We start from the raw sequence: 22,272 nt of genomic DNA, 5'->3' as shown, positions 1-22,272 counted from the left end.
CTAGTCCTGAAGGCCCAGGGGATGGTCCTAGTCCTGAAGGCCCAGGGGGTGGTGCTAGTCCTGAAGGCCCAGGGGATGGTCCTAGTCCTGAAGGCCCAGGGGATGGTGCTAGTCCTGAAGGCCCAGGGGGTGGTGCTAGTCCTGAAGGCCCAGGGGACGGTGGATGGTCCTAGTCCTGAAGGCCCAGGGGACGGTGGATGGTCCTAGTCCTGAAGGCCCAGGGGACGGTGGATGGTCCTAGTCCTGAAGGCCCAGGGGATGGTGGATGGTCCTAGTCCTGAAGGCCCAGGGGACGGTGGATGGTCCTAGTCCTGAAGGCCCAGGGGAACGGTGTCAGGACACCCAAACCTGTAGGCCCACATGTCTGCTCTGGGACACGTCTGCTCTGGGACACGTCTGCTCTGGGACACGTCTGCTCTGGGACACGTCTGCTCTGGGACACGTCTGCTCTGGGACACGTCTGCTCTGGGACACGTCTGCTCTGGGACACGTCTGCTCTGGGACACGTCTGCTCTGGGACACGTCTGCTCTGGGACACGTCTGCTCTGGGACACGTCTGCTCTGGGACACGTCTGCTCTGGGACACGTCTGCTCTGGGACACGTCTGCTCTGGGACACGTCTGCTGGGAGTTTTTGGACTTTTTCCAGTTAAACAGAGTAGTGAGGTAGGGTGATGTTGTATATATAAATATGTGTTATTGAGTGAAACAGAGTCCTTGTGAGTCCTGAGTAGATAGCGAGTTGCTGGTTAAACTCTCTCCCCCGGTATAAATACTGCCCAGATAGCAAGCGGATCTGGGCCATATATACAGGCCAGATCTGGCCCTTGTGGCTTAGTTCCGGCCCATATATGGCCCAGAATCATTACACATCCGCTTGCTATCTGGGTGTCCACCCGCGCCGATGAAGAGCTAGCTTTGCTTCAGCTTACCTGGTTAAAACGGTGTCTGTCCTGTGGGAGACCAGGGTTTGATTCCCACCCTGGTCATGACGCAACGTATGGGTTAGGCTACAGATGTTTTAAACTGTCAGAGCACTCCAGCCCACATGCTGATAAAGTGTTCATGTGAGCTGTGTATTTAGCTGCTGTTATAAATCAAAGTGCTCTGTGCTAGTGAGTACAGGGGTTTAGCGTGTTAGCAGAAGTATGCATGTAGAATACAGGACGGTATGTCACCGTAATCCAGCACGATTCTAACTTGAACGTGTCTGTTTCTGTTGGATTAAGCAATTGTTGATTTAAAAAAGAAAATGAAAAAAAACACCTTTAGTGACCTCTAGAAACAGAGATTGTAACCCCATCCACGGTAATGAATTATGTTCTATCAGTCAGACCTATTTCAATGGAAATAAGTTGTCCCTGTTCAAAAGTAATGCATGGTCCACACTAACAAATGCTTTAGATTAGTCAGTGAATAAGAGCACAGTGATGTAGTATATCCATCATTAATCACATGTAGTTAAGGACCTGTGATGTTGCTGTGATAGTGATGTGAGCAGCCTGGAATTCACTTACAGTGTGATTCTCATAGTATAAGAATATAATCTACACTCACATGACTAAACAATCACGCTTTTTCCCTTCAAAACCCTATTCAGGAGAATTCAAAGGTCAAAATGAGAGTGCCTTCATTTAAATTAATTATTAAACACTTTGTCCTTATTCTCTTGTTGACCTCAATTCTCCCGGGGGACCCGGTACCCAATTCACCCGCCCCCAGTGTTCCAGCTGCCTCTAGAATGATCTAGCTGCTCACCAACTCAAGGAGCTGCAGCTTTGCCTGAAATGAGTGAGGCTGCCCTGATAGAAACACTCAACTACTACCTCACCCCAGCCCTGATACACTCAACTACTACCTCACCCCAGCCCTGATACACTCAACTACTACCTCACCCCAGCCCTGATACACTCAACTACTACCTCACCCCAGCCCTGATACACTCAACTACTACCTCACCCCAGCCCTGATACACTCAACTACTACCTCACCCCAGCCCTGATACACTCAACTACTACCTCACCCCAGCCCTGATACACTCAACTACTACCTCACCCCAGCCCTGATACACTCAACTACTACCTCACCAGCCCTGATAGAAACACTCAACTACTACCTCACACCAGCCCTGATAGAAACACTCAACTACTACCTCACCCCAGCCCTGATAGAAACACTCCAGCCCTGATAGAAACACTCAACTACTACCTCACCCCAGCCCTGATAGAAACACTCAACTACTACCTCACACCAGCCCTGATAGAAACACTCAACTACTACCTCACCCCAGCCCTGATAGAAACACTCAACTACTACCTCACCCCAGCCCTGATAGAAACACTCAACTACTACCTCACCCCAGCCCTGATACACTCATCTACTACCTCACACCAGCCCTGATACACTCAACTACTACCTCACCCCAGCCCTGATACACTCAACTACTACCTCACCCCAGCCCTGATACACTCAACTACTACCTCACCCCAGCCCTGATACACTCAACTACTACCTCACCCCAGCCCTGATACACTCAACTACTACCTCACCCCAGCCCTGATACAAACACTCAACTACTACCTCATCCCAACCCTGATACACTCAACTACTACCTCACCCCAGCCCTGATACACTCAACTACTACCTCACCCCAGCCCTGATACACTCAACTACTACCTCACCCCAGTCCTGATACACTCAACTACTACCTCACCCCTGATACACTCAACTACTACCTCACCCCTGATACACTCAACTACTACCTCACCCCAGCCCTGATAGAAACACTCAACTACTACCTCACCCCAGCCCTGATAGAAACACTCAACTACTACCTCACACCAGCCCTGATAGAAACACTCAACTACTACCTCACCCCAGCCCTGATAGAAACACTCAACTACTACCTCACCCCAGCCCTGATACACTCATCTACTACCTCACACCAGCCCTGATACACTCAACTACTACCTCACCCCAGCCCTGATAGAAACACTCAACTACTACCTCACCCCAGCCCTGATAGAAACACTCAACTACTACCTCACCCCAGCCCTGATACACTCAACTACTACCTCACCCCAGCCCTGATACACTCAACTACTACCTCACCCCAGCCCTGATACACTCAACTACTACCTCACCCCAACCCTGATACACTCAACTACTACCTCACCCCAGCCCTGATACACTCAACTACTACCTCACCCCAGCCCTGATAGAAACACTCAACTACTACCTCACCCCAGCCCTGATACACTCAACTACTACCTCACCCCAGCCCTGATAGAAACACTCAACTACTACCTCACCCCAGCCCTGATACACTCAACTACTACCTCACACCAGCCCTGATACACTCAACTACTACCTCACCCCAGCCCTGATACACTCAACTACTACCTCACCCCAGCCCTGATACACTCAACTACTACCTCACCCCTGATACACTCAACTACTACCTCACCCCAGCCCTGATACACTCAACTACTACCTCACCCCAGCCCTGATAGAAACACTCAACTACTACCTCACCCCAGCCCTGATACAAACACTCAACTACTACCTCACCAGCCCTGATACACTCAACTACTACCTCACACCAGCCCTGATACACTCAACTACTACCTCACCCCAGCCCTGATACACTCAACTACTACCTCACCCCTGATACACTCAACTACTACCTCACCCCAGCCCTGATACACTCAACTACTACCTCACCCCAGCCCTGATAGAAACACTCAACTACTACCTCACCCCAGCCCTGATACAAACACTCAACTACTACCTCACCAGCCCTGATACACTCAACTACTACCTCACACCAGCCCTGATACACTCAACTACTACCTCACCCCAGCCCTGATACACTCAACTACTACCTCACCCCAGCCCTGATACACTCAACTACTACCTCACACCAGCCCTGATACACTCAACTACTACCTCACCCCAGCCCTGATACACTCAACTACTACCTCACCCCAGCCCTGATAGAAACACTCAACTACTACCTCACACCAGCCCTGATAGAAACACTCAACTACTACCTCACCCCAGCCCTGATAGAAACACTCAACTACTACCTCACCCCAGCCCTGATAGAAACACTCAACTACTACCTCACACCAGCCCTGATAGAAACACTCAACTACTACCTCACACCAGCCCTGATAGAAACACTCAACTACTACCTCACCCCAGCCCTGATAGAAACACTCAACTACTACCTCACCCCAGCCCTGATACACTCATCTACTACCTCACACCAGCCCTGATACACTCAACTACTACCTCACCCCCAGCCCTGATACACTCAACTACTACCTCACCCCCAGCCCTGATACACTCAACTACTACCTCACCCCAGCCCTGATACACTCAACTACTACCTCACCAGCCCTGATACACTCAACTACTACCTCACCCCAGCCCTGATACACTCAACTACTACCTCACCCCAGCCCTGATAGAAACACTCAACTACTACCTCACACCAGCCCTGATAGAAACACTCAACTACTACCTCACCCCAGCCCTGATAGAAACACTCAACTACTACCTCACCCCAGCCCTGATAGAAACACTCAACTACTACCTCACCCCAGCCCTGATACACTCAACTACTACCTCACCCCAGCCCTGATACACTCAACTACTACCTCACCCCAGCCCTGATACACTCAACTACTACCTCACCCCAACCCTGATACACTCAACTACTACCTCACCCCAGCCCTGATACACTCAACTACTACCTCACCCCAGCCCTGATAGAAACACTCAACTACTACCTCACCCCAGCCCTGATACACTCAACTACTACCTCACCCCAGCCCTGATAGAAACACTCAACTACTACCTCACCCCAGTCCTGATACACTCAACTACTACCTCACCAGCCCTGATACACTCAACTACTACCTCACACCAGCCCTGATACACTCAACTACTACCTCACCCCAGCCCTGATACACTCAACTACTACCTCACCCCAGCCCTGATACACTCAACTACTACCTCACACCAGCCCTGATACACTCAACTACTACCTCACCCCAGCCCTGATACACTCAACTACTACCTCACCCCAGCCCTGATACACTCAACTACTACCTCACCCCTGATACACTCAACTACTACCTCACCCCAGCCCTGATACACTCAACTACTACCTCACCCCAGCCCTGATAGAAACACTCAACTACTACCTCACCCCAGCCCTGATACAAACACTCAACTACTACCTCACCAGCCCTGATACACTCAACTACTACCTCACACCAGCCCTGATACACTCAACTACTACCTCACCCCAGCCCTGATACACTCAACTACTACCTCACCCCAGCCCTGATACACTCAACTACTACCTCACACCAGCCCTGATACACTCAACTACTACCTCACCCCAGCCCTGATACACTCAACTACTACCTCACCCCAGCCCTGATAGAAACACTCAACTACTACCTCACACCAGCCCTGATAGAAACACTCAACTACTACCTCACCCCAGCCCTGATAGAAACACTCAACTACTACCTCACCCCAGCCCTGATAGAAACACTCAACTACTACCTCACACCAGCCCTGATAGAAACACTCAACTACTACCTCACACCAGCCCTGATAGAAACACTCAACTACTACCTCACCCCAGCCCTGATAGAAACACTCAACTACTACCTCACCCCAGCCCTGATACACTCAACTACTACCTCACACCAGCCCTGATACACTCAACTACTACCTCACCCCAGCCCTGATACACTCAACTACTACCTCACCCCAGCCCTGATACACTCAACTACTACCTCACCCCTGATACACTCAACTACTACCTCACCCCAGCCCTGATACACTCAACTACTACCTCACCCCAGCCCTGATAGAAACACTCAACTACTACCTCACCCCAGCCCTGATACAAACACTCAACTACTACCTCACCAGCCCTGATACACTCAACTACTACCTCACACCAGCCCTGATACACTCAACTACTACCTCACCCCAGCCCTGATACACTCAACTACTACCTCACCCCAGCCCTGATACACTCAACTACTACCTCACACCAGCCCTGATACACTCAACTACTACCTCACCCCAGCCCTGATACACTCAACTACTACCTCACCCCAGCCCTGATAGAAACACTCAACTACTACCTCACACCAGCCCTGATAGAAACACTCAACTACTACCTCACCCCAGCCCTGATAGAAACACTCAACTACTACCTCACCCCAGCCCTGATAGAAACACTCAACTACTACCTCACACCAGCCCTGATAGAAACACTCAACTACTACCTCACACCAGCCCTGATAGAAACACTCAACTACTACCTCACCCCAGCCCTGATAGAAACACTCAACTACTACCTCACCCCAGCCCTGATACACTCATCTACTACCTCACACCAGCCCTGATACACTCAACTACTACCTCACCCCCAGCCCTGATACACTCAACTACTACCTCACCCCCAGCCCTGATACACTCAACTACTACCTCACCCCAGCCCTGATACACTCAACTACTACCTCACCAGCCCTGATACACTCAACTACTACCTCACCCCAGCCCTGATACACTCAACTACTACCTCACCCCAGCCCTGATAGAAACACTCAACTACTACCTCACACCAGCCCTGATAGAAACACTCAACTACTACCTCACCCCAGCCCTGATAGAAACACTCAACTACTACCTCACCCCAGCCCTGATACACTCATCTACTACCTCACACCAGCCCTGATACACTCAACTACTACCTCACCCCAGCCCTGATAGAAACACTCAACTACTACCTCACCCCAGCCCTGATAGAAACACTCAACTACTACCTCACCCCAGCCCTGATACACTCAACTACTACCTCACCCCAGCCCTGATACACTCAACTACTACCTCACCCCAGCCCTGATACACTCAACTACTACCTCACCCCAGCCCTGATACACTCAACTACTACCTCACCCCAGCCCTGATACACTCAACTACTACCTCACACCAGCCCTGATACACTCAACTACTACCTCACCCCAACCCTGATACACTCAACTACTACCTCACCCCAGCCCTGATACACTCAACTACTACCTCACCCCAGCCCTGATAGAAACACTCAACTACTACCTCACCCCAGCCCTGATACACTCAACTACTACCTCACCCCAGCCCTGATAGAAACACTCAACTACTACCTCACCCCAGTCCTGATACACTCAACTACTACCTCACCAGCCCTGATACACTCAACTACTACCTCACACCAGCCCTGATACACTCAACTACTACCTCACCCCAGCCCTGATACACTCAACTACTACCTCACCCCAGCCCTGATACACTCAACTACTACCTCACACCAGCCCTGATACACTCAACTACTACCTCACCCCAGCCCTGATACACTCAACTACTACCTCACCCCAGCCCTGATACACTCAACTACTACCTCACCCCTGATACACTCAACTACTACCTCACCCCAGCCCTGATACACTCAACTACTACCTCACCCCAGCCCTGATAGAAACACTCAACTACTACCTCACCCCAGCCCTGATACAAACACTCAACTACTACCTCACCAGCCCTGATACACTCAACTACTACCTCACACCAGCCCTGATACACTCAACTACTACCTCACCCCAGCCCTGATACAAACACTCAACTACTACCTCACCAGCCCTGATACACTCAACTACTACCTCACACCAGCCCTGATACACTCAACTACTACCTCACCCCAGCCCTGATACACTCAACTACTACCTCACCCCAGCCCTGATACACTCAACTACTACCTCACACCAGCCCTGATACACTCAACTACTACCTCACCCCAGCCCTGATACACTCAACTACTACCTCACCCCAGCCCTGATACACTCAACTACTACCTCACCCCTGATACACTCAACTACTACCTCACCCCAGCCCTGATACACTCAACTACTACCTCACCCCAGCCCTGATAGAAACACTCAACTACTACCTCACCCCAGCCCTGATACAAACACTCAACTACTACCTCACACCAGCCTCATCCTGTTGCTCAGCTTTGCCCAACATTAGTGTGTTCTATTGTCCACCTAATAGTAGCAGCTAGCAAGCTCGCAAACAGTAGCCCAACCAAGCTACAGTATCATTCAGATGGGACAACATGTCTGCTATGTTCAGTGGGGGAGACAAGCATGTAATGGACTAAATGACCAATTATGAATTGCTCAGGTATCAGAACCAACAGATAAAAGCTGATTGGATGGAGGGTTGCAGAGTGAGCAGATGTACAGTATTTAGTCGGTGTCCATAGTGTTTCGACGGGTATCAGAACTAGTGTATATAACAGCTATTTCTATTGCTATGACAGAAACTAGATGAGCAGGGATGGATATGGGTCAAACGCAGCACCCTGTTCTCACACACGTCTGCTCTGTTGTGCTTGGCAACACGTTGCATGAGGCCCAGCGTTCACAGGGCTGTCCTAATTATTCCCCCGGGCCGAGCCAAAGTAGGCCCATTCAATTTACACAGGGATGGAAAGTAAACGGAGAGATCAAAGAACGAGGGAGGGGTAGCAACTGGGACATCAAGATAAGACGTTAACTATAACCATAAACCTGCTTCTGTATACGGTGTAGCCTTCTGTTTATAGAATGCTATATACAGTATGCTATAGGCAATGCTATATGCAATGACTACTGTTTTAGAGGTTGGATTACGTTTTACATCACATTCAGAAAAACTATAAACACAATACTGCATGATTATTTTCTACACAGATATGCTCACTGCATGTTATATTTGCATTATATAATGTGTTAATGAATAAGGTTTGGCTCTCTTGAGCAGAGCAGGTAAGGTTCTCAATATAATGTTTACATACAACAAATTAAACTGATATTGGAATGTACTATATCAAGTGTTACCCGCTTTATTTGTATATTTATATACTTAAAAGTAAAACGCATGTGCACACAGACACCAAGGTGAAAGGAAGCCACACCGGCTCAAGTCCCACGAACCCCCCAGGTGTGTCCCTCAGCTCTGACCAGGATATAGAAACATCCCTGCCCAGATAGCAAGCGGATCTGGGCCATATACAGGCCCGATCTGGCCCTTGTGGCTTAGTTCCGGCCCATATATGGCCCAGAATCACCAGCAGATCTGACATGAACAAAAAGAAACCCAGAAAGAGCTACTGGACCAGAACATTAATATTCCCCGTGATCTCAAAACAATGCTTGGGGGGTGGGTAGGGTCCTGTGCCCCGGTAGCTCACCAGGTAAGGCGCGCACCATATGAAGGCTAGTCCTTCGCGCCACGGACCGGGGTTCGATTCCCCGCTCGGGTCCTGTGCCGCATGTCCTCCCCCCTCTCTCCCATGTTTCCTGTCTCTCTCAACTGTCCTGTCCCATTAAAGCTGAAAAGCCCTAAAAAAAAATATCTAAAAAAAACAAGGCTTGTCTGAAGCAGAAACATTTCCAAAGGATGTCGGTTCAATCAGGTCAGAAAGTGAACAGAAGAACAAGCATGAAGACCTGGAAATCCTCATTGAAAACAAGTGTCTTTTCAGTAGGATCAGCCCAGAATAGTCTGTCTGTCCTCTGTCCCTCAGTCTGTCTTTCACAGACTGTGGGGCGGCTGTAGCTCAGTTGGTAGAGCGGGTCGTTCAATGATCGTAGGGTCGGCGGGTCGAATCCCAGCTCCGACTGTCCACATGTCGAAGTGTCCTTGAGCAAGACACCTAACACCAAATTGCTCCCAATGAGCAGGTTAGCACCTTGCATGGCAGCTACCGCCATTGGTGTGTGAATGGGTGTGTGAATGGGTGAATGAGAGGTCATTGTAAAGCGCTTTGAGTGCCGCTAAGGTGGAAAAGCACTATACAAGTGCAGTCCATTTACCATTTCACCCCCTCCTCTGCTGTTTCACTCGGTAGGGAGGACGAGAGACATGTAGAAGACACCAAATGTCCATCTGCTCTCTCTTTCTGCTGTTTGATTTGTAGGAGTGGTAGAGGATATAGAGTGACACGAAATGGGATCTACAATCATGTCACTCATTGGCTGCAGGAAAAGACCCCGTCTCTTGCTCTTAATAGGCTGACGAAGGTACTGATGAGTGGAATATACTTCAGATGGGGATGTACAGTGGGATGATAGCAGTGATCCAGTACACTTTAACATATATCATGCATTGGGTGAATGGATCTCACAGTGCAGTGTGATAGATCTTATAATAATGATACTGGTTTTTTGCTTCCCTCTGGAATATGTAGGGGTGGGTCGTCTGACCACCTCCCTTGTTCTCTGTAAAGCGCATTGTGTTGCCTCTGGGTATGAAATGCGCTATACAAATAAAGCTTTGATTGATAATGTAAGGTAATCAAATTGATCACACAGCTGTTTGAACATAGTCAGAGGAGCATGTATTGTAGGTGTATTATGGGTAGGCTCAGAGTGAGTCATACAGGCTACCAATATCTCACACACAGATACTGTACAACACCAACCTCAATCAGCCTCCATGTGAAAACCCTGTGGTCTGAATCACTCTTCTCATTACCTGGATGAACCATCTTGAGTGAAATAGCAACGTTCTGAAAATGTATTCAGTTTAAATTCAAGTTCATGTTTTCCCATTACTGCAGACACGTTTGAGAACTTCAAACATGCAAATCAACGTTCTTTAATGTTCTCCGGGGTATTCTCTAACCATGGCCGGCTATTTCCCCGTGTAATTCATGTTTTTCAATGAATTTGCTGTGAGTAAAATATTTCTTAGAACTGTGACTTGGGACTTAGAACTGCACCAGAGCAGATAATAGAATAGAATTCTCTCAAGGAGTTGTTGTGTTGCTTCTCAACAGTATTTCTATTTCCTCTTTTGATGTGACGAGCCACGGCCCCTGGGTAGATATCCAGGGATGAGTCCCAGAGGGAATATGAGCCCGTTAGCAGCTCACCAGGGAGAGACACCCAACCTCTCTGGAGATACCCAACCTCCCCAGGAGAAACGCCCTCTCACCGAGGATACCAGCGATTCTGACTGACCAAACAGGTTCAAAAACAAACCGTCTGGGACATCTTGTCTTTTAAACTCCTTATTCTTTGTGTTTGTGTCACTGTTGGTAATATAAGTGGCCCTTCCTCAACGGTTGGAATTATTTGAAAAAAAGATTAATTCAAATAAGAGAAACTTCCTGTCGACTCTCGTTGAGTGGCCCTTATCCACACAGCCAAGTGGAGATAGACAGATAGACTCAATATGGCCGTGTTGGTGACCCCTCTCTGTTAAGTATCTTCATTTTGACTACAAATGTTTTAAATGTTGGAATACCTTTTGATAATTCTCAATACTTCTAGAGTTACAGTGTTTCTAGCTTTCCAAGTACATTCATACCAGAGTTCCTTCACTGTGCGTCTTTTCAACAGTATTGATCGCACGCCGTGCCAGCGTCATGGCGATAAACAAGTCATAATAGAATTGCGCGTTACCATGCCAACAAGCCATACGGTCGACCAGCAGGTGTGGCGTGCCGCTCTGCGTTCTCACAGACTCACACTCCTCTCTGCTTTCCAACATCTGGCCGATAGGACGGTCCTCAGCGTTTATGAGAAGCAAACGGATGTAATGAAATGTGTGTCAGTCTTTGAAGACACGCCTGGATTGTTAGTAGCCTAGTCCCATTAATCAACAGCATGTTTTATGATACTATAAGAGCCAAATTACTTTATTTTTTTACTGCTAATTGTGGTCTTGTCCCAGTGCAGGGAGAGGCCGGTAGGTTCAATCTGAACTCCCCTTGTTGTTGTCACTGTTCACACGTCATTATATGTAGGATAAAAACCAATTAGTAACGAATACAGTATGTAATACTGACAAAAATGCTATCTGGCTATTAACAAATAGCAGGATTTAGAACATGTCTCATAGGATAAACAAGGATTTCCTTTAAATGCTTTGCTGTAGTAATCGTTGTTGGGTGTGACTACTGGAACATACCAGGAGAGTGAGTCTGACACGAGCAGGACCAGACACCTCCTCAAGTCTTATGATTCCAAATAGATGACATTTACTGCCAGCTGCCTGAAACAACATCCAGAAACACGCTGGAGACAGATGACTTCTTCTGAGTGCCTGTAGCTCCTGATCCGGAGATTCCCCCAGCATGCTTTGAACTCGCCTCAAACCTCAAACCCATAATTCCCTGCTGGCGAACGGCACCCTGCAGCCCTGCGTAGCCGTAGCTGCGTTCGCTCCGCTCGCTAACAGAGCGAGTGTTATTCCGAGGCGTCTGTTATTACACTAACACAATAGCCCGGCTAGTTGTGGCAACAGCGGGTTGTGGCTTTAAGCCAGAACCTTATCAGTTATTGCACATCAACAGACATTGATACTGTGTGCTGATAGCTTGTAACTGCAGATGTAGTTAGACACGTACATGTACATCTGAATATCTATAGGGCCCTTCGGATATCTATAGGGCCCTTCTCCCGTCTGCTCGTACCAGAGTCAGTTGTAGAACCTCGTCAGGTGACCTTTGAACCAGCCTACACAGGTGTATCAGCAATGTGGTCATGCACAGTAACAGGGACACGACAACAGCAATACAGGTGCATCCCCATTGGGTTAAAGGGGTAGTGCGCTATTTTGGACATTAAGCCCTATTTGTGGTCTTTCTACCATGAACCTGAAACATGGAGACCATCATTTCACTGATCGTTCCAGTATTGATCTAGCTGCAGTTTTTATGCAGGCTCTCACTGGGCTATAATGGAAGTCAATGGGGCATGTGTGAATGTGTTGGAAGAACTATGATAAATGTGCTTTTCTGAGACGGGAAGCACAGGGTGTAATCCTACCAGTCTCTGTATGTTCTCCAGTGTGTCACAATCCAAACATTTGTAGGTGTTTGGCATGACTTGCACATAGTCCTCCATGGCAGCAGTGAAAACAAGCGCCAGGGTAACGCTTATGTCCAAGTCATGCCAAACATGTAAAAACATTCAGATTGTGATACATTCCACAGGAGAGCATACTGAGACTGGTAAGATCACACCCTGTGCTCAGAAAACAACTTTATCATAGTTTTCCCAACACATTCACACATGCCCCATTCACTTCCATTGTAGCCCAGTGAGACCCTGCATAAAAACTGCAGCTAGCTCAATACTGGAACGACCAGTGAAATGATGGTCTCCATGTTTCAGGTTCATGATAGACAGACCACAAATAGGGCTAAATGTCCAAAATAGCACACTACCCCTTTAACCATGGTGCCTACAGTATCTTAGTATTAATAACCAGCTTATTGCAAACCTATACGAAGCACAACAATGTAACAGTATTTACAGTATGAACCAACCAGTCATCTGTCTCTGGCTTTTGTTACTCCTGCAGTGAAAATAGATCCAGACTAAAACCTGTATTGAAATGTATCACTTTACCTATTGTATGAGTGGTAATCTCTTCTGAACACACACACACACACACACACACACAATCTGCCCAGAGATTAAACATGTACATTTATCAGTCTCAGTGACGTCACGAAGCGTCTTCTTAACGCTAAAACCTCTCATGATTCGTCTCACACAGGAAGCACATACAGCTACAAGAGTCCCTCTCTACGACCGACGACAAAGCTCTACTTCCTAAACACAACAACGCGCTACGCCGTCAACGAGTTCAGAGTTCACGGCAGCAGCCTCCTGTATTGTCCACAAGTCGGAAACGACCATTAGAAAGCCCGCCAGAGGGTTCCCACGCAAAGAGCAGGTCCCTCCTAACTCAGCGACGGGACGATCCCGTTGGACGAGGGGTTTCACCTATCCTCGTCCAGGAATATGACAGGAAAACAAGCAAGCCTCATCCACGTTTCTGATCTGCCCTCAACTTTCCCACAGGAATCGCCCGCCGATGAAACCGCTGAATCACAATTTGGTTTTATTGCCATAGGAATTTGCTTTCGGGCACAGTGCATAACATGGAGACAACATTGGACAGGGTGCAGGGACGAGACAGGACAGGGCAAAGACAGGACAGGGCAGTCTCAAAGACAGGACAGGGCAGTCTCAAAGACAGGACAGTGCAGTCTCACAGTAAGTTAGACAAGATAAGACACACACATAGAGCTCCCATTCATCCCACGACCTACCTGGCTGTTTGGTAGGTTATCTTCCACCCCGTACAGGTGAGAGGTCACAGGTGAACGGATCGGTCAGAGTCAGCTGGTAGTGCCCTCTCGCTCCGAGCATGGCGGTGACCTCTCCTCAGGTGTCCCCTCCCGTTCTACCTGTCCTCTCCTGTATCAGTCCCCGTGTGCCACATGGTTGTTACTGACTCCTCTCTCCCTCTTTCTCTCCTCCCCCTCTTCACCTATCCCTTTGTCAGAGGAGTGGAGCTTCTTTTTTTTTCTCTCCCTCCCTTCTCTTCTCACCCCTCCCTCCCTCCCTCCCTCCCTTCCCCCACCCAACGGGTTTCCTACCTTCTTTCTGAAAGGTAAAGAAAGGATGAATGGGAAATCGGGGGGGGGGGGGGGGGGGGGATTAAAATGTCTACAGTTCAGTCTAGATTGATCTAATGGATGTCTCTCCTTTTTGGAGCGAGTGTGTTCTCTCTCTCTCTCTTTCCCTCTCTCTCTCCCTCTCTCTCTCTCAGACAGCGTGCTGTTGGTTTCACCTCCGCGCCGAGCAGGCTCCTGCTTGTTTCCAGGGGTCAAGTGTGCTCCTACCCTCCAGCGCCGAGGCGCATAGCTGCCTTAGCTCGCTCAGCGTGTGGTGACTCATCAGAACGGGGCTGAGTTAGCGCTCGTGTGGCGCTGCCAGGGCTGGAAGTGTGATAAGGGTTGTGTCCCGGTTGTAGTGTGAGCACTGCCTCGCTGGTGGGTGAGGGAAGTTTGAAATGGGGCTTAGTTTGTTTGGTTAACTACTTTGCATGTTTACTTTTCTTTGCTAGTAGCTACAGTACATGTTGGAAAAGTATGTACATTTGTGTGTGTGGTTGTGTTGTGTATGAGAGAGAGAGAGAGAGAGAGAGAGAGAGGGGGAGAGAGACAGAAAGAGAGTGAAAGAAAGAGAGAGAGAGAGAGATGAAAAGGGGGTGGGTGGGAGGATTTTTATGGTCACCTGAGGCTATAGAAAGACACATCCCACCTGGGGTGTCATTAGCCATGCAAGTCTCTCTTCCCTCCCCCCCTCCCACACCCAACTCCCCTGTGACTCTCACAGCTGATTGGCTGGTAATCTAGTACTGTCTAGTAATCTTCCCACATGCTAGAGGGGTCAAGGCCTAGAGATAGTTCTGCTTCTAGACTCTTCCACTCGTCTAGAGACAGTACTGTAGTTATACTGTGACTGTAGTTAGAATTTAACCTGTAAATCTTTTAAAAGGTGCAGATTTCCCAACATAAATAACGTTTATGTCTGTGGTCTCTGGTTTGACTCCTACTTCTGCTTTTTTACAACTTATTTTTTTAAACCATAAATCTGAAGTTGGCAAGAGAGTTCAGGTCATGTTTTCTATGCAGAATAAACAATCACAATAACAACAATCACAACGTAGGTCCCACGTTCAGGTGTGTCAACAAGCAGTACGGAGACGCGACACCAAGGTGACACCAAATCCACATTCCCCCCTAGTGAGCATGAGAGGTTGTGGCCCTGAGTGACACTCCGTATCCTACAGCCCAAGAGCCAGAGCTCGCCTTAACAGGGTCACTTGTTAGAACATGTCTTTGTCTGGGAAGGGCGTATAAAAGCCCTTTAGAACGCAAAATACATTTGTCCTAACTTTAATTTACCACTTGTCTTTTCATTGACTTTATGTCAAGTTCCCATGAAAAAAACAGCTTCAAGGCAAAGCAAATCTAGCCTAAAAGCTTCTGCATAATGAGAGGTTTAAAACATCACAGCACAGCAGCCCAGAGCTCAAGCACCCTCCAGTCGCATCGGTTAAGAGTCTACAAACTCACTGTTGAGTGGAAGAAGGATGGGTCCAGGCAAGTGTGGGGAGCCGCTGGCTGACTCACTTGAGGCAGCGCCAGACAAAGTATCTGAGAGCAGAGCCAGTAGCCCACAAGGCATGAGTAATCACTAGAGAAAACTGAGGATAGTTACCACAGGGGCATGTTGTCTCAGCTCCAGTGTTTCATGTAGAGCCACACAAAAGCACATCAATTAGCATTCCGGCTAGAAGTAACATACCACCGGGGTCCCACAGAAAAAAGTCACCCACCTGCCAAAGTCAGTTTAATCATTTCCCGCTTCTCCACGTCTGGCTGCTGACTATGAGACGTGTTTTAACATAAGGGAGAGGGAAATGGAGAAGGCACTCCATCTTGGCGACACCAATTCAAGAAATGACATAGCTTGTTCCTCCTCTCGAGCTCGCCGCATTCTAAGGAGGGAGAATTTGAATTGCAAACGAGCGGCGCCTCTGCCGTCAAATATTAACTTTGCTGTGAGACGCTGGCGTGGTTCACCACCTGTCCAGACAGAAGCAGTCCTTGAGCAGGGGACTGGGCGAACGGATGACCTGACCTCCCTGATAGCTTTGAGAGGGTGTACAGTACCTCAGCTACAAAATAAATGTAATCCTTCTATTGGTTAAGTTCTGTTGTTTACATGTGGAATTGAGTGCCCTTCTACACCATTAACTTCCATGTACAATCGATCGGTGTTCAACAGAACAAAATGTTTTATTTTAAAACCCCGAGTTGTCTAAGAGGTCAAATATTGTGTAGAGAAACGGAACACGTGCTACTCTCTGAGTGTTGAACATTGTACAGCGACTGCAGCGCCCTCTCCTGGCCAGGATGTGATATACATCCTACACAAAAACAATGCCCTCTCTGACAAAGAGGATTCATGATGAGAGATTTAAAAAGCTTTTTCAAATATGAACTGTCTTCTGATAAAAGAAAGGGTTATTATGAGATATACACATGTTTATGGCACGGTGGTGCAACGGATTTTGTTCTCATTTCATTCTTCCATTACGTGTCTTAACACTACAAACAGCAGCACTAATACATGCTGTAGACAGATTTCATTCAGTCTTTATTTAACAAATTAGATACAAAAGGTTAACAGACAGATACATAAGTAGGAAGGGTAGGCAATTTAGCAGAAACCAGGAAGAAGATTTTAAACGTTGTCATTGCTGTGATAACAAGTAGTAATGACCACATGAAATGAATAAACATTTAAGGGAGCAGCAGGCCACTGCGTCCGTGCGCTTCTATATACAACAAGACAACGGGACGCCAAAGTCGGCCTTTTTCATGTATCCAAGCAGCTCAGTTAGGACAGATACAGAAGGCTTGTCTCCAGGGTTCAGAATGGTCCGGAAGAACTTGGTCCAGAACACGTTACTGGTGGAACCGCTACAAAGAGACATATGAACCAGTTAGAGGCAGACTCAGCGATGTTATGTTCCTCTTAAACTTCCTCAGATGTAATAATGTCAGTTTGCTGTATGGGTTTACCTTTTAAGTTTAGTCATCAATCAATCAATCAGCCTGATTAGTCATCAATCAATCAATCAATCAATCAAAGCTTTATTTGTATAGCGCATTTCATACCCAGAGGCAACACAATGCGCTTTACAGAGAACAAGGGAGGTGGGCATACGACCCACTCTCTACATATTCCAGAGGGAAGCAAAAAAAACTAATCACCCAGGGGCCAGATAAGCGAGCTGTAAAAATTCTTCCCTGACCCCTCTCAACAAGGCGATGGAGCAAGCTCCTGGAGTATGTTTGTCTACCGGCTAAGAACATTTATAAAGCAATAAATAACATTAAATTACATTTTCAGAGTAAGAGAGGCCAAGTCATGTACCAGTGGAAGCTATACAACAACATATTCTTGCAAGAGCTTGGTTTATTCAGACCCAAAAGGTTGTCTTTTGATTATTCAATCATGTTAAAGGGGTAGTTTAGAATTTTTGGACATAGAGCCTAATTTATGACTTACCCATAATGTTGTTGATTGATGGAGGATATTTTCAGCTGATTCCACGCCGTCTCTCGTTCCGGCGTTAGCGGCATGCTAATGCTAGCGCAATGCCGTAGAAACGGCTCGCATTCAAAGACAACTCACACTCCACAGTGCATCCAGATCAAAGATGAGGAATCTGATTTCTCAATTACCTGTCGTTCTGTCTCTCTCCCTCTATCTTGTCTCTCATTTCCCTCTCTCGTTTCCTCTCTCTCTCTATATTCATCCTGCAGTCCTGTGGGGATGTTAACAGTTAACCGTTTAACTAAGAATTCAAACCCATTCATCTTATCAGTTAAAATGGTCAATTTTTGAATTTACGTGCAATGGATATAAAGTCAGCTGATTCACTCACCAACATAACGATAAGCTAATGCGGACGAAGCACGTTTTTTTCAGCAAAAATAATAACGAATAACTTTGGACAGAAAAATTAGCCGGAACTATCGTCTTCACAACAACAAGGAGCAGAAGACTGAACTATTCTCTTACTATCAACACAACAAGTTCCAATGGCCACATTCGAAAGAGATATGTCTGACTTTGATTAGGAGTTTAGCTTATCTGGAGATTCTTACTTGTTTGGAGTTGTGAGTTTTCTTCGAATGCTAGCCATTTGGGTTCGATTGCGTTAGCATTAGCATGCCACTAACGCCCAGATGAGAGAAAGCATGGAATCAGCTGAAAATGTTCTCCATCAGACAACATTATAGTAAGTCATAAATGCGGCTCCATGTCCAAAATTCTGAACTACCCTATTAACACCTAAGTCAGGTGCTAGGTTAGAGTTTTGCAAAAGACTTAAAGATCCCCTATTATGCACCTTTTCAACAAGTTAATATAGGTGTCTAAGGTCCTCAAAACATGCATTTGAATATTTTTGCTGAAGATACCACTCAGATGAAGCATTCTAGCAGCCTCTACACCCTCTGTTTCAATCCTGTTGGATGGGCCGTTTCTGTGACTGAAGCTTTAATGCAAATGAGCTGCTAGTCCCCGCCCCCACTCTGTCCATGCCTCCAGAAGTGTTCAAACAACGCAAATGCAGCAGGACGTTTCTGAATGGCTAGTTAACCATTTCTTTTTCTTTTCTTTTTTTCTCGAGATGACTGGGTGTTCTTATTTCACAGTTTGTGTGTTTGTAGGCCCAAATGTATGTGCACAAGCACTGAAAAAGTGAGTTTTTCATAATAGGTCCCCTTTAACTGATCTTCTAACCTACATGTTGACTTTCCCTCACTAACAAGATAGATAATAGCACCCCAAATACAGCCCAGTACCTGGGCTTGGCGTCACGGTACTCCTCCAGGGTCCACTCTGATCCATCTCTGACCAGACTCATGCTTCTGCTGGTCAGCAGCGCATGCACCGTCTCAGCCAGGCCCATGAGGTCCACCTACCAATCACAAGGCAGTAAACATCATGCACTCTGAACCCAATCGTGGTTGTTTAGGAACAGCGGTGTGTCCAACGGTCTTCTCTACACCATATTGTACTAAGGGGACATTCATTTAAAGGACAGGTTCGGAATTTAGCATATGATCGTAAATAACCGTATAACATGGCTTATAATGCTACATTGCATTACGGACACTGTAAATGAGGGAAACCTCAGTGCTTTACGAGTATAAATAAAGGTTTGAAATGAAATTCCTAACCTGTCCTCTAAAATGAATGTACTACATGTATGTGCGTTCACAAAACCATAGTGACTTGGTATGAAAGAAGTCTGAAGAAGAAATGAAAAGAAAAGAAAAAAAGAAATGAAGAATGTCTGGTATGTAGTGGGAGGTGCTGTACCTGGTAGGGGCTGGCGGAGGGGGCCAGGAGCCCCTGGGTAATGTAGTTCTGGTAGGTCTGGGACACGGTCAGGTGCTTCACTGACCTCACATCCCTCTGCACCTCCAGGTCCACCGAGCAGGCGAGGTCCATGGCTACAATATCCACCTCCTCGCCTGGGCTATCGGACTCACTGAGGGCCGCACCCAACACAGGAGGGACAATGAAAACCACCATATACATAATATGTAGTATTATGTAATTATAACTTATTAATGATTATAATTATCATCATTATTATAACTAATTAATTATTATTATTACTACTATATACTATATCATATTATATAGTACATGCATGATGGTGCAGTTACCCCTATACAAAGAATCAAGAGCGTCGTATGTGAGTGAGTGAGTGGGTGAGTGGGTGACTGAGTGGGTCGATGAGTGAGTGAGTGAGTGAGTGAGTGAATGTGTGAGAGTGAGTGGGTGAGTGAATGAGTGGGTGAGTGAGTGAGTGAGTGAGTGAGTGAGTGAGTGAGTGAGTGAGTGAGTGAATGTGTGAGAGTGAGTGGGTGAGTGAGTGAATGAGTGAGTGAGTGAGTGAGTGAGTGAGTGAAGAGGTGGCGTACCTCTTTCTCAGGAACAGCGTGTCGGGGTGTAGGGCTCCGTGGACGAGGCTGCAGGCGTGCATGCGTCTGACCAGCTCTACCAGCCCGATGGCCAGCATGGCCACACACCTCTCATCTGACCACCGCTCTGCTACCTGCTGCATGGGGCCAGAGAAGAAGAGGTAGTCAGTAGACGACCAGAGAAGAAGAGGTAGTCAGTAGACCAGAGAAGAAGAGGTAGTCAGTAGACCACCAGAGAAGAAGAGCTAGTCAGTAGACCAGAGAAGAAGAGCTAGTCAGTAGACCAGAGAAGAAGAGGTAGTCAGTAGACCACCAGAGAAGAAGAGGTAGTCAGTAGACCACCAGAGAAGAAGAGGTAGTCAGTAGACGACCAGAGAAGAAGAGGTAGTCGGTAGACCAGAGAAGAAGAGGTAGTCAGTAGACGACCAGAGAAGAAGAGGTAGTCGGTAGACCAGAGAAGAAGAGGTAGTCAGTAGACCACCAGAGAAGAAGAGGTAGTCAGTAGACCACCAGAGAAGAAGAGGTAGTCAGTAGACGACCAGAGAAGAAGAGGTAGTCGGTAGACCAGAGAAGAAGAGGTAGTCAGTAGACGACCAGAGAAGAAGAGGTAGTCGGTAGACCAGAGAAGAAGAGGTAGTCAGTAGACCACCAGAGAAGAAGAGGTAGTCAGTAGACCAGAGAAGAAGAGGTAGTCGGTAGACCAGAGAAGAAGAGGTAGTCAGTAGACGACCAGAGAAGAAGAGGTAGTCGGTAGACCAGAGAAGAAGAGGTAGTCAGTAGACGACCAGAGAAGAAGAGGTAGTCGGTAGACCAGAGAAGAAGAGGTAGTCGGTAGACCAGAGAAGAAGAGGTAGTCGGTAGACCAGAGAAGAAGAGGTAGTCGGTAGACCAGAGAAGAAGAGGTAGTCAGTAGACCACCAGAGAAGAAGAGGTAGTCAGTAGACCACCAGAGAAGAAGAGGTAGTCAGTAGACCAGAGAAGAAGAGGTAGTCAGTAGACCAGAGAAGAAGAGGTAGTCAGTAGACCAGAGAAGAAGAGGTAGTCAGTAGACCAGAGAAGAAGAGGTAGTCAGTAGACCAGAGAAGAAGAGGTAGTCAGTAGACCAGAGAAGAAGAGGTAGTCAGTAGACCAGAGAAGAAGAGGTAGTCAGTAGACCAGAGAAGAAGAGGTAGTCAGTAGACCAGAGAAGAAGAGGTAGTCAGTAGACCAGAGAAGAAGAGGTAGTCAGTAGACCAGAGAAGAAGAGGTAGTCAGTAGACCACCAGAGAAGAAGAGGTAGTCAGTAGACCACCAGAGAAGAAGAGGTAGTCAGTAGACCACCAGAGAAGAAGAGGTAGTCAGTAGACCACCAGAGAAGAAGAGGTAGTCAGTAGACCACCAGAGAAGAAGAGGTAGTCAGTAGACCACCAGAGAAGAAGAGCTAGTCAGTAGACCAGAGAAGAAGAGGTAGTCAGTAGACCACCTCTCCGTTACCTGCTGCATGGAGCCAGAGAAAAAGTCTGCAGTTGCGTTTAAAATCAGGTCTGATGACACGTTTTCCACATACTCGCAGTTTACTCTGATTTTGTTTAAACTAATGGAAATTAGCGTAAGTTTGGGGGAAAAAAAGAAAAGAAAAAACACTTCACAATTATTAAAAGTACCTCCCTGTAGTCGATCTACAGTAAGTTCAGTAGACAACCCTGGTGTGGTGTTTGCTGACTAGATAAAGACTTGACTTGGGAAGTTGCGGTACAGTGTGGTCCAAGTAGGGCTGGGTATCGATTCGAATTTCAAGAATCGATTCCATTCTGATTCACAAGGTTCAGAATCGGTTATCATGATTCAATT

General features: G+C 47.2%; 1 protein-coding gene across 1 annotated transcript in view; it reads right to left on the bottom strand.

Moving 5' to 3' along the window:
• Positions 1 to 305: 305 nt before the first annotated feature.
• LOC311310632 (mitotic checkpoint serine/threonine-protein kinase BUB1 beta-like) overlaps positions 306 to 22,272 on the bottom strand; it is a gene marked incomplete at both ends in the record, with an annotated part of 31,665 nt that continues 9,698 nt past the window's right edge. The window contains 5 exons of the mRNA XM_084440142.1: positions 306 to 620; positions 17,295 to 17,415; positions 19,312 to 19,427; positions 19,832 to 20,003; positions 20,443 to 20,579. Of these exons, the coding sequence (XP_084296268.1) occupies positions 306 to 620; positions 17,295 to 17,415; positions 19,312 to 19,427; positions 19,832 to 20,003; positions 20,443 to 20,579 (861 nt within the window). The remainder of the gene's footprint in view (positions 621 to 17,294; positions 17,416 to 19,311; positions 19,428 to 19,831; positions 20,004 to 20,442; positions 20,580 to 22,272) is intronic.

Source organism: Borostomias antarcticus (assembly GCF_949987555.1).
Source record: "Borostomias antarcticus genome assembly, chromosome: 6".
NCBI classification, from domain to species: Eukaryota; Metazoa; Chordata; class Actinopteri; order Stomiiformes; family Stomiidae; genus Borostomias; species Borostomias antarcticus.
This window is presented reverse-complemented; position numbering and strand designations above follow the sequence as displayed.